The sequence below is a fragment of the Gopherus flavomarginatus genome, chromosome 11, assembly GCF_025201925.1.
Source record: "Gopherus flavomarginatus isolate rGopFla2 chromosome 11, rGopFla2.mat.asm, whole genome shotgun sequence".
In the NCBI taxonomy this organism is placed as follows: domain Eukaryota; kingdom Metazoa; phylum Chordata; order Testudines; family Testudinidae; genus Gopherus; species Gopherus flavomarginatus.
The window spans coordinates 49,657,587-49,669,625 of NC_066627.1; the positions used below are offsets into that span (position 1 = coordinate 49,657,587).

The 12,039-nt window shown below is 49.6% G+C and overlaps 1 protein-coding gene across 5 annotated transcripts in view; it reads right to left on the bottom strand.

The window, feature by feature from the left end:
• Window positions 1-12,039, bottom strand: part of LOC127031484 (tyrosine-protein phosphatase non-receptor type substrate 1-like) — a 78,517-nt gene that overhangs the window by 22,111 nt on the left and 44,367 nt on the right. Inside the window, exons 1-2 of one of the 5 annotated variants that reach the window (XM_050918335.1) lie at window positions 2,913-3,276; window positions 2,669-2,759 (exon numbers count right to left, since the gene is read on the bottom strand). The exons of 3 other annotated variants lie outside the window; for them this stretch is intronic. In XM_050918335.1, coding sequence (XP_050774292.1) covers window positions 2,669-2,750 — 82 coding nt within the window. In that variant the 5' untranslated portion in view covers window positions 2,751-2,759; window positions 2,913-3,276. Of the gene's footprint in view, window positions 1-2,668; window positions 2,868-2,912; window positions 3,277-12,039 lie in introns of those variants that run through there. One more of the 5 variants, XM_050918334.1, reaches the window with a different exon arrangement.

A 12,039-nucleotide genomic window follows, 5' to 3' on the forward strand; every position in this document is an offset into this window, starting at 1 on the left:
ACGGTTTAATTGCAGGCGAGCTGCAGCGCTTGCCTAAATTCTTGCCAACAAAAATAGCTTTTCTTCAAAAGCAATTTAAAGAAAACTGGAAGGAGCATTGTGAGCGTTACTAGGAGAAAGGACTTCACATTAGTAAAGAAATATGCAGCTGGTTTGAATATTTGCAGGCAGTGCCACTGTCATTTGTTGGAATTAGACAACGTGAGCTGGAGAAGGAGCCCAGAAATAATTCACTAGGTGCAATGCTTAAAATTCCCCCGCAATGGGGATACCCAGTTAAGAAAATGAACAGGTGCTTGCTATAAATGAGGATGGAATTTGCAACTTGGAAAAAGGAAAAAAAAGCCACAGATATATTTACACAGCGCTATATGGAGCCCCAGACAGCCTCTGTTGGGTTACAGGAAGGGTGTATTTCACGTGGGTGACATCAGCCAAAAGAGTATGTAGTTCACAAGGGAAATATCATCTGCTTCAACAACTCTTACTTGTGACCCGCTGTCTCCCCAGCACTGACAGAACCACAGAAACATTTATCTGACTCTCCTACACAGGGAGAGCTTAGAGAAATGAGACCCAGAGCTGAACTAGGAAAATCGGTGTCCGGAAGGTGGTGTTGGTGGGGAGTCATGGCTTTGATTTGGCAAATCTCTAGTTCAAAGTCAGCTTTACCAGTGATCAGCCAGTGCTGCTTTTTTGCAAGAAAGAAATATGCTGGGTTGTTTGTGCCTTTTCCCCACCCCCTCAGAAACCTCTTTGTGGCAACTCTCCCTGGAACCCATCAATCTTAGATAGCAGTGGTCAGAGTCAGCATGGAAAGAAGCCTACATACATTTTCATCTGAAAAATTTGCCCTTATTATTGGTACGCAAAACCCCTCTTGGTAACTGACAGCCTAGAGAGGCACTCGCTCTCTCTCTCTCCTTTTTTTTGTCTCTGGTCAATGGCATTTTCTGGCTAATTGGCTGGCTTTCGAGATGGTTGGACATTAGCAGGAGCTGGCTACTCCAGCATCTTTCCTCTGAGGGCTTCCAATGAAATGCAGGCCTTGACTTTGGTCGCACATGTGGCCTTACATGAATTAGAGAAGGCAGGTTAACCAATTGCTTAATCCTGAGATAGAAATAAAATTACTGACAGCATTTCAGCTGCCAGCGAAGCACCATTGAAAGCAGCGCCTCAGGGCTCATTTCCTGGTGGAAGAGGGAGGTTTACTGAACCTGATGGAGGGAAGGGAGTGAAAAAAGGGAAATGCAAACGACAGGAAAAATAAATACTTTAGATGCACCACAGTCACACCTTTCATCATAGATCTCAGAGCCTTTTGCAAGCATTAAACAAAATTGGCAGAGGCAGGAATGTGAGCCAGGAGCCTTGATTGGTGCTCAGATACCATGGGGCAAACACTGTGAAAATGCCTAGATTAGGCTCTGTCTACACTAGCACTTTTGTCGGCAAAACTTCTGCTGTTCAGTGGTGTGGAAAAAAAACACTCTCCTGACCGATGTAAATTTCGATACGAACAGCGCTGTGTCAGCTGAAGAGCTGCTACCGCCCCTCCGCAGAGGTGGTTTAATTGTGCTAGTGCGAGAGCTCTCTCCCGCCGGCATACAGCGGCTACACAGGAGACCTTACAGCGGCGCAGCCATGTGTAGCCATAACCTAGACAGGGTCGAACGGAGCCTGGCGTCAGTGTGTGCAACTTCCCTTGTGATGCAAACTTCATGTTGGGCGTAGTTTAGCCAGAAAACTGATGCACAGTGCTGCAAGTTACACTGATTTGATGTTCAGTGATTGTGCAAAGTGAGTGAGCTTTGCACACCATGCAGTGCAGGAAGGAGGTTAAGGAACAAGAAAAGCAACTATCAGCAGTGGGTAAGAAAACAGCTATTTTACAACTGCCCATTTTACAGCCGCCTACACAGGCTCATGAAAATTAATCTGGAATAAAATAGGGTGTGAATTTAAAGCAGATCAGCTATTCCTGATTAACTCCCTATGTGGATGCTCTTATTCTGGACTAAGAGCATCCACACCGTGTGTTAAGCAGGAACACCTTCCTGTGCAGACATGCCCTTAGTTGCTCTTCTATCATGCTGACCCTTGGTGTGTAAATTACACCAATTCTGCACATTGCCTGAATGGCAGATTTGTGCAGTTTTGACAAATTCATCATGTACCCCTATTTGCTGACAAACTCGCATCAGCCCTACCAGCGATTTGCCAGTTCAGAGCTGCTGAATTCAGCCCCTCCTGCTCCCTTTTCACCAGGGCAAGGCAGAGGTGTTTACCTTGTAGCAGAATCTATGGATCAGAGCAAATCAAACAAACCCTAGCCCTGAGTCAAGCCACACAGTGGAATCCTGGCTTCCCATAACCCAAGTGGAACCAGGGGGGGCAGAGCCGGCTTACCACCATCCATAACAGCCCAGTTACAATCTCCCCTGCCCCTTTAATTCCCATCTGTGACCCCCTCCCCTGCAGCAGTGCTGCCGTAGTTAAAGGTCAATACGCATTTATATTGTGCACCAGACACTCCTGGCTGGAAAAGGTTTCTGTAGGGGACCCAGACACCAGGGAAAGGAAGAGAGGGGGTGGGGGGGCAGGATCAAGACGGTTCCTAGCGATCATTCTGGCAGGAATATCCAGCTCTGCCAGCAGCACTTACCGGGCCAGCCGTGCAGGGCGAGGAGCAGCAGGCAGGGCAGCCAGCAGGCAGGGCAGCAGGGACGGCTGGCGACAGGCTCCATCGCTGGCCCCTGGCAGGGACAGAAGGGAGAAGAGTCGCGTGAAGAGCAGGGGCCGGGGCCGGGCAGCGGCAGGAGGAAATTGCGCTGGCGCCCCAGCCCGAAAGGAGGAAGAGGACTCGGACTTCCCCGAGGGCCGATCCTGCCCGGGGAGCCGCCACCCACCTGCGGCAGCCGGCGGGTTGTGCCCAGGCGGGATCCCAATCCCCGGCGCGGTGTCCCCTGCGAACCAGCCGCCTTCTTCAATCACATGCCAGCCGCTGCAACGCCCCTAGGCGGGCGGAGCGGGCAGGAGCCCGGGGGCACCTGGGCTGCGAGCCGCAGGGGGAGCGCTCAGCCCCGGGGCGCTGCCGCCGAGAACCGCGCGCCCTGTGCGTCCCCGGGAGCAGCAGCCCGGCTCCTGCGGCCGCTCCGTCCCCCAGTCCCGGCTGGCGCTGAGCAGACACCCGCCTCCCCGGTTGCCTAGCAGGCGGGGCTGGGTGAGACGCTGCTTCCCCCGCCCCGCGCTTGAAGGTGGCTTGCGGGGCTGGTGCGCCGGGGCCCTGCCTGGCGCCGCACACACTGGTTTGTCTAGGGTCACCCCAGCCCCACGCTGCGGGCTTAAGGTGGGCTGGGCGAGTTCCCGCCCCTCCCTCCCGCCTCACTTCGGCTGCTGCTCGCCCCTTGCCTTCGCCAATCGCTTCCCCAGCCAGGGGAGGGCGTGGAGCCCGGAGCCCGCCTTGGTCTGCACCAAGCCTCTCCCGGATGCTCCCCATGGAAGCCAGGGAAAGGCCGAGGAAGAACTGGAGGGCAGGGCAGGAAGCAGTGGGGATGAGAGGATGGGCTTTCCAGTGGTTAGAGCACTAGTTTATGACCGGGGTACTAGTCTCTGTTCTAGCCCTGACAGGTGTTTGTCCAACCTGCTCTTAAAAATCTACTATGATGGAGGTTCCACAGCCTCAGGAGGTAATTTATTCCAGTGCTTAACCACTCTGACAGTTAGGAAGTTTTTCCTAATCTTCAACCTAACCCCCCCTTGCTGCAGTTTAACCCCATTGCTTCTTGTCCTGTCCTCAGAGGTTAAGAACAATTTTTCTCCCTCCTCCTTGTAACAACCTTTTATGTACTTGAAAACTGTTACCATGTTCCCTCTCAGTCTTCTCTTCTCCAGACTAAACCAACCCAATTTTTTCGATCTTCTCTCATAGGTCATGTTTTCTAGATCTTTAATCATTTTTGTTGCTCTTCTCTGGACTCTCTCCAATTTGTCCACATCTTTCCTGAAATGTGGCACCCAGAACTGGACACAATACTCCAGCTGAGGCCTAATCAGCACAGAACAGAGCAGAAGAATTCCTTCTTGTGTCTTGCTTACAACACTCCTGCTAATACATCCCAGAATGATATTTGCTTTTTTTGCAACAGTGTTACACTGTTGTCTCATATTTAGTTTGTGATCCACTGTGACCCCCAGGTCCCTTTCCGCAGTGATCCTTCCTAGGCAGTCATTTCCCATTTTGTACGTGTGCAGCTAATTGTTCCTTCCTAAGTGGAGTTATTTGCATTTGTCCTTATTGAATTTCATCCTATTTACTTCAGACCATTTCTCCAGTTTGTCCAGATCATTTTGAATTTTCATCCTAGTCTCCAAAGCACTTGCAACCCCGCCCAGCTTGGTATTGTCTGCAAACTTTATAATTGTACTCTCTGTGCCATTATTTAAATTACTGATGAAGATATTGAACGGAACCGGACCCAGAACTGATTTGTGTGGGACTCCTCTCATTATGCCCTTCCAGCATGAGTGTGAACCATTGATAACTACTCTCTGGGAATGATTTTCCAACCAGTTTTGCACCCACCTTATAGTAGCTCTATCTAGGTTATATTTCCCTAGTTTTGTTTATGAGATAGTCATGTTAGACAGTACCAAAAACCTTACTAAAGTCAAGATATACTACATCTACCACTTTCCCCCATCCACAAAGCTAGTTACCCTGTCAAAGAAAGCTGTCAGGTTGGTTTGACATGATTTGTTCTTGACAAATCCATGCTGACTGTTATTTATCACATTATCTTCTAGGTGTGTGAAAATTGTTTGCTTACTTATTTGCTCCATTTGGGGGTGACAGCCCCACCCTGCCCCGAGGAGAGCAGTGAGGCGAAACACATTCCCAACTGTGAGGGGCTCAGAGACGTCGGTAATGGGAGTAGGGTGACCAGATGTCCCAATTTTATAGGGACAGTCCTGACATTTGGGGCTTTTTCTTATATAGTTGCTGATTACCTCCTACCCCATCCCAATTTTTCACTCTTTCTATTTGCTCTCCCTAAATGGAAGCTCTGTGGGACAGAGACTGTCTTGTTCCGTGTCTGTACAGTGCCTTGTGTAATGGGGTCCTGGCCCAGGACTGGGGCTCGCAGGTGCTACCATAATACATGTTAATAATAGTAAGCACCTTAGCTGGAAGAGTAGGAAGATGTGGGGCTGGGAGCAAATAGGGGAGAGAGGGGGAGAATAGAAATAGGAGAAAGGAGGAGTCTCTCTGCAACCTCCTGGAGAGGCCCTGGGAATCCCTTGTTAAATTCCAACAGCTAACTGAAGGAAGGGGAGAGGTGGCGTCCCTGCCCCCGACAGCACTGACCCCCCCCTCACAACCATCCATGCCAGACAAACCCCCGACTCCCCTGGCCCTCACCCCAAAGCCTGGTCTCCATCTCCCCTACCCACTGCACTGCCCTCCGAGTCCTCAGGAGCTAAGAGGAACCCTTCCAGCAAGTGCACTTAATAGGAATTTGGTTGCCAACTGGTACCGACTCCTCCCCTGGTATGGCGATGAGGAGAGCTTTGTTTGAGAGGGGAAACAGATGAATGGATGCCCCGCGCGACGTGCCGTTTGTCACAGGCTGACAAGGCCTATTTTCCATCAATGGAACAAAAGCCCAAGGCGGCGAGGGAGGAAAGGGGGGAAGTGCAAGGATGAGAGGATGGAGGCAATGGGAGGGTGAAAGCGGAGGAAGAGCAGGGCAGAGAAAGAGCGTGAAGGGAGAAGGCAGAGTTTGGTTCTCCCTTCTCACACTGCAGCGTATTCACGGGTACGTCTACACTGCAGTAAAAACCCTGTGGTGCTGAGTCTCAGCTGACTCAGGCTCATGGGGCTTGGGGCTAAACATAGCAGTGTAGACCCATGGGCTGGTGCCTGGCTCTAAGACCCTCCCCCCTCGTGGGGTGTCAGAGCCCAGGCTCCAGCTGGAGCCTGAACGTCCACACTGCAATTTTCTAGCCCTGCCGCCTGAGCCCTGAGAGCCCAAGTCGGCTGACCCAGGCCAGCAGCACCCCTGCCATGGGTCTTTGATTGCAGTGTAGCCATAGCCCAAGTGCTGTGCGTATTCCTGCAAGACACCAGACCCACTATACTGGGGACAGTGGGCATGGCATTGCTACACTACTGCGCTTCTCCTCACACACACAGGCAAGCACAGCCTCCACTACCCATTCAGACCTTGGTTTTCTCTGTGAACAAGGGGCCAGTTGTGGCCAGGGCGCTTCTTCCTGGAAATGAACAATGATCAACTCATTGAACAATGGTCAGCTGGTAACAGTTTTCATTCGCTGCCAACCTGGGTCAGAACAGATGGAATGATCTACCGGGTAAGGCTGTGGCTGCCCATTGGGCCCCGAAGGATTTCACCACTGTACCTGAGCCTACCCTACAAGCAATATGAATGCATAGCACACAGGGAGTCAAAGTGGGCTGGGGAGTGGCAGATATTTGGGGGGAGTCTTTACTGCTGTTTTAGCTTCTTATCAGAAAGAAAAATCCTTGATTGGGGCCAGATAGACCAAATATTCTTATGCTCACACTGCCTAAGACAGTTATCCATACCCAGGAGCAGGAAGAGCACAAATGCCAGCTAGCTACTGTCTCGCACTAGACTTCAGCCAGAGGGTGGCGGCAGACCTTGCTCTGCGACTGCTCTTCTAGAACAAGAATAATTCCAATGTTCTGGAGAACTTTGCTGTAATTCTTCCAGCAGTTTGGCTTGTAGCCTCCCTCCGCCCCCATTAACCGTAACACCCTTGGGAGGATGACAGAGTGCCATAGCTAGTTTCTTGATTTATGTCATGTTGTAAACAAAAAACAAAGCTACCTCAAGAGATTTGGAAATGGTCCCCCCAAGCTGGGAGCATTGTCAGCCCATATAACTTCATGTTCTTACCACTACAACCCCTCTCCTCTGTCCTGGAGTTTGCTACACCCACATGTTGCATCTGGTCTTAATTTGCATGCTCTTGAAAGCAGGGAACGTATTTTCCTATGTGCCTGTGCTGTGCCTTGCTCAGTGAAGCCTCAAACCTGATTAAGGGCTTCTGGGTACTATCATAATGCAAATATCTTTGTGGTCAATATTATTCCAGTGGAAACACTGGCCATCCTATGTAAAAAAAAACTTGCTACCACCATCTTTATCTCCCCTGTCTGTCTGGCAAGCGTGTAAGTGAGCAGCAGGGAATGGGGTTTGTGAGCACACTGGAACCATTTTGTCCCACGTTCATGCTTCATCTGGGGCTTTTTGTAAGGCCAGAGGAGCTTGGTCTGGGCTTAAAACAATTCCTTGCACAGTGGTGGGCATCCAAATGGAAAGCAGGGGGCACTGGGCAGAGGGTTATTAAGATCCTATAATTGATCCTCTTATAGAAGCATGAGACATCCTCCTCCCTAGATTTTGATTCATTGGCACCTCCCAGAACTGAATTCTGGAGCAGTTGGTGCTGGGCGGACCAGAAGGAAGAGGGAAGATATATGGGTGCGATGCATGCAGCTGTCTGTGGCATTTCTCCGCCCTGATGATTATTTTTAAATGGAGCCAGAATTCCTGGAGGCCTGTTTGACTTCAGCATGTCTGGGCTATTCTCCTGTGCCATGCTGAAGGTTCAGACAACCTGTTTTGAGGCGATTACAAAGTGGAGACAGCCCGTGTGCAAGCAGCAGCTACAGAACGGTTAGGAAGGGAAGTTACAGAGCTAAAAAAAATTGCAAGGAGAAATGTGCTGAAGCAAAGCAGATGGTTGTGGCGTGAGCGCATCATGGAGCTAAACTGGTGTTGTTTCCTTATAAAAAACATATGGGCAGGCCAGTGGGCTCAGCAGTCTGCCCCCCTGCCCCATCCCTCCTGCCCAAGGCTGTTTAGGTTGGTTACACAAGCTCCCCATCAAAGCGAGTGGTGTTTTCTGGGGCCCGCCCACTCAGGAGGCCCTTGTGCCATAGCAGGGGCTGCAGGTTAATAATCTGTTTGTGATGAAAGCGCCATTTCCCCTGGCTGCTGAGTGCCTGCGAAGGAGCGAGAGCTCAGAGCCTTTCAGGAGACATAATGCCGTGATTAGTAGTTTCCTTCGGAATCAAACTCCCACCGTTAGCAGGCAGCTTGCTGCGCTATTCATTGGGGTGGGTTAGCGCTGCCAGATGTTAAATACTATTATTGGGCAGCCAGGCTCCACTCGACAAGTTTAGCTTCTGCTTTTGCTTCTTAATTTAATCTGAAACTACCACTTGAGCTGGGGTGGAGGCATTGGATTTTAAAGGCCATTTTTTCCTTAGTCAGCCCCGCTGGCCTTTCCTATCTGCTTCAGCAGCCATACAACCAGGTGGCTCCGGCACCCGTTAGTGTTAAGTTGCTCTTAAGCAATCCAGACCTGGTGCTGGGAGAACTCTGTGCATTCAGAGCCGCTCTGACAGGTTTCAATAATAAATAACTCGCTGCTTGCAGGGTTTGCTTGGCCGGTATAACTGAAGAAGAGGAAGCCCCAGGTTTCAGTCTTTCAGGAGAGCTTTTCAGGAACAGGTTTGCTTTCACAGCTTCAAGGGCTGGACCGAAGAGCTTTCCATGCTTTCAATCCCTTTCTTGGGGAAGCATTACAAGGCCAGTGGCAACAATGCTGGATATTTGAGCCCTCTATGTCTATGGCTGGATCAGTCACTCTGTGGGCTTCAGGCCTTAAACTTTTTTTCAGTGACCTCCAACAAACTGACAGTCCTGATTCTCTTTCTAAGAGGTTGGTTGGGGTTTCAGCTTGTCCCCCGTGACACAGGAGCATGAATGAAATCTGGTAAATAGCTCAGATTATTTCTGGACTCAGAATGTCTCCCTATTTTATATTATGCATTCTTCAGGAATTGCAGCAGTAACATAGCTTGTATGTAGCACCACCACAGTGTTTATTCAGAACACTGCAATAAAGGCACATGCCACTGGCACCAATTAGGAGGGGCAGCGGAAAATGCAGTTCTGTCAAAATCGAAATGCTTTGCAATCACGTTGATTTTGTCTACATATCATTTGGGGGGAGGGGAATTCTGGCAGTGGAAAACATCCCTTTTTGACAATTTTTAAATGAATGTTTCATTATGTTACATATAATTTAAAAGTTGAGATTGAAACAAAATTTTATTTTTGTTGAAACAAAATATTTTAATGCAAGCTTAAGTAGAAAGGGCATATGATTTTGTACTGGAAGATCTGAGTTCTACTCCTGAAACTGCTATCCAATTCTGAGTGGCACCATAGTATCAAGGGATGTCTGGGCTGTCCACAGATTCTTGACAATACTTAAAAGCAGCAAAGAATCCTGTGGCACCTTATAGACTAACAGACGTTTTGGAGCATGAGCTTTCGTGGGTGAATACCCACTTCTTCAGATGCATGTCATGGTATTCACCCACGAAAGCTCATGCTCCAAAACGTCTGTTAGTCTATAAGGTGCCACAGGATTCTTTGCTGCTTTTACAGATCCAGACTAACACGGCTACCCCTCTGATACTTGACAATACTTGAGTATTTATCCAGCACATTTACATTTTTAAGCACTGTGCCAACATCAACACAATTCCTTCGGGAAGTGGGTAAGTGGCAGTGCCCCTAACTGACAGACTGGGACACATGGAAAGGTGGAGGATGGCATTTTCAAAAGTGGGCACTGATTTTGGGTGCCCAACTTGAGACACCTCAGGTCTGATTTTTCAGGGATGCGGAGCTCCCTCCTCTGCCATCGACTTCAGTTGGAGTTGTGCCCACTCTGTGTTATTGAAAATCCAGGTCCAAGGTGCTGCAGGCTGGGAACTCAAAAAGCCAGTAGGGAGTTTTGAAGGTTGAAGCTATTTGAAATGCCTCCTTCTCATTCCCCTCGCCAGTGGTGTCAGAGCCAGGATCAGACAGGACTCCTGGCTTCTGAGCTCCATGTCCAGTCCAGCATAACAGTGATTTTCAGCCTTTGCTCCATCACGCCCCACTTTCTCAAAGGCACTGAGTCTGGAGCCCACCTTCCCATGTGCTAGAGACAATGTTAATAACCTATCCAGATGCTGGCATCTTTATGGCTATAGTGGCCTTTTCTCTGATGCATCTCGGGGACAGGAGGCAGCAGGTTTGTAAGCAGAGAGTTTATCCAGCTGGGGACAAACTGACCCATGAGGCAACGAGACTGTGACTTGTGAATCCCTCCTGAGGAAGGGGGACAGCATGGGCAGAACCCTGTGCCTGCAGCCTGTTCCACACTGAGTCCCTGTACTCTCAGCCTACTGTCCTTTGCAGCTGACAGCAGATCCCTCCACCCACATGCCCACCCTGCAGGCTGAGCAGTAGCAGGGGCAGCATGGAGTGGAAAAGGAGAACATCTCCCTGCATGCAGTCCCAGCCGCAAACTCACTACAGGGTCAGACCTGTTCAGTCTAGGTGCACGCTGGAGCTGGCATAAACACACGGAGGGAGTCCACAGTGGACTCCAGGCTGCCATGGGGATTTATCTACTACTGTAAATGCAGACACTAAATGCAGACAGACAAGCATTTGAGGCCAGAGCCACCAGCAGCATGGTCAGGCCCCATGATTTGTGAGCCAAACCAGTCACAGGACTGGGTGGGCAACGGGCACTGCTATATAGATTATTGGCTCTTTCATACCCGGATTCCTCATGTAAGGGGGAGCTAGCCTGAGTTCCTAGTATAGGCTGCCCCTCATTCATCGCCAGCTTTGCTCCCCTCTTTTCTTGGTGTCAGACTAGAATGTTGAGTGTCTTTTGCCTAACAGAGAAACACAAGTGTGCTCAGAAAAGGAAAGAATTTCGTCTGGTGGGATTCAAATGTTAAAGTCTTTAAACATCGACTCCAGTCAGGTTTTCTCATCCCCTTTCTATCACGCTTCCCACCCTGTTGGTTTCAGACAGCCAGGAGAACGCTGGTAGCTGCTCTTTCTACACCGAGAGAGTGATTTAAAATTACACACAGATGTGGAGAGGTTTTCAATTCTTGTGCAGTGGGACCACACATTGCATTCCTGACAAGTTCTAGTTCTATCAAAGTAGCACCGTTTTATCACTAATGGAAATATTCCATTCACTCACTTGCTAGGGCTTTTTCCTTTAGAGACGAATATTTTACAATCCTATTAGGACAAAGCAGTTTATATTATGATGTAACAGGGACCTGCCTTAGAGGTTAATAGCAATCAGTCGTCAGCCTTATGGCCAACCACTTCTAAAAGGTATGGCCATATGAGGCCATACCATCCAGCCTGTTGGGTCTTCCAACTTCATTAAGTCTCTCAAAATCCCGGGCAGGTGGGGAAGTCTCTTAAAATGATAATCAGACAAGAGGAAAGAATACCACAGGCTAACGTGTAGAAACTGAAATCGATGGGGAGTTCTCCTTTAAAATCAATGCCACAAGAAGACCTCAGTCTAGGGTCTGATACAAAGCCAGCTGAAGTCAAATCAAAGATGCTTATTGACTTCAGTGGGTTTGGATCAGGCCCATAAAGTTCCTGGACCTCCACAACACATCAGCCAGCATGCACAGGAATTCCTCCACCCTTTAACGATGTTCTCAGATTATTTCACATGCTGAATGACTTCTCTCCCAGTTAGAAAGAAGAAAGGGAGTGGGAGGAAGTGCTCCCAGCCTGTGGAACCTGAAGGGGGAATGGGGGACCCTCTGATAGGAGGAATGGGGGGCAAACGGAGGCCCTGGCAGGGAAGCCACTGGGGGGAATTGCAGGGAGTCCCTGAAGGAGAGGGCGCTGGCAGGGTAGCACACAGGGAGCTTGTGAGTGGACTGAAGGGCTGCCAGGAGTGTATGCAATGAGCTCAGCCTCCGTAAACTACCGAGTGTAGCCCTCATTTTCAGCCCCAGACACTGCGCAGACCATCAGAGCTCTGAGCCACTCCTCAGATTAAATGACTTTTGTGTTTTCTCACAACCAAACCAGGCCTCGAACTCAGAATAGAAGTGATGCACCACACTGCTCAGTCTCCTGGCCT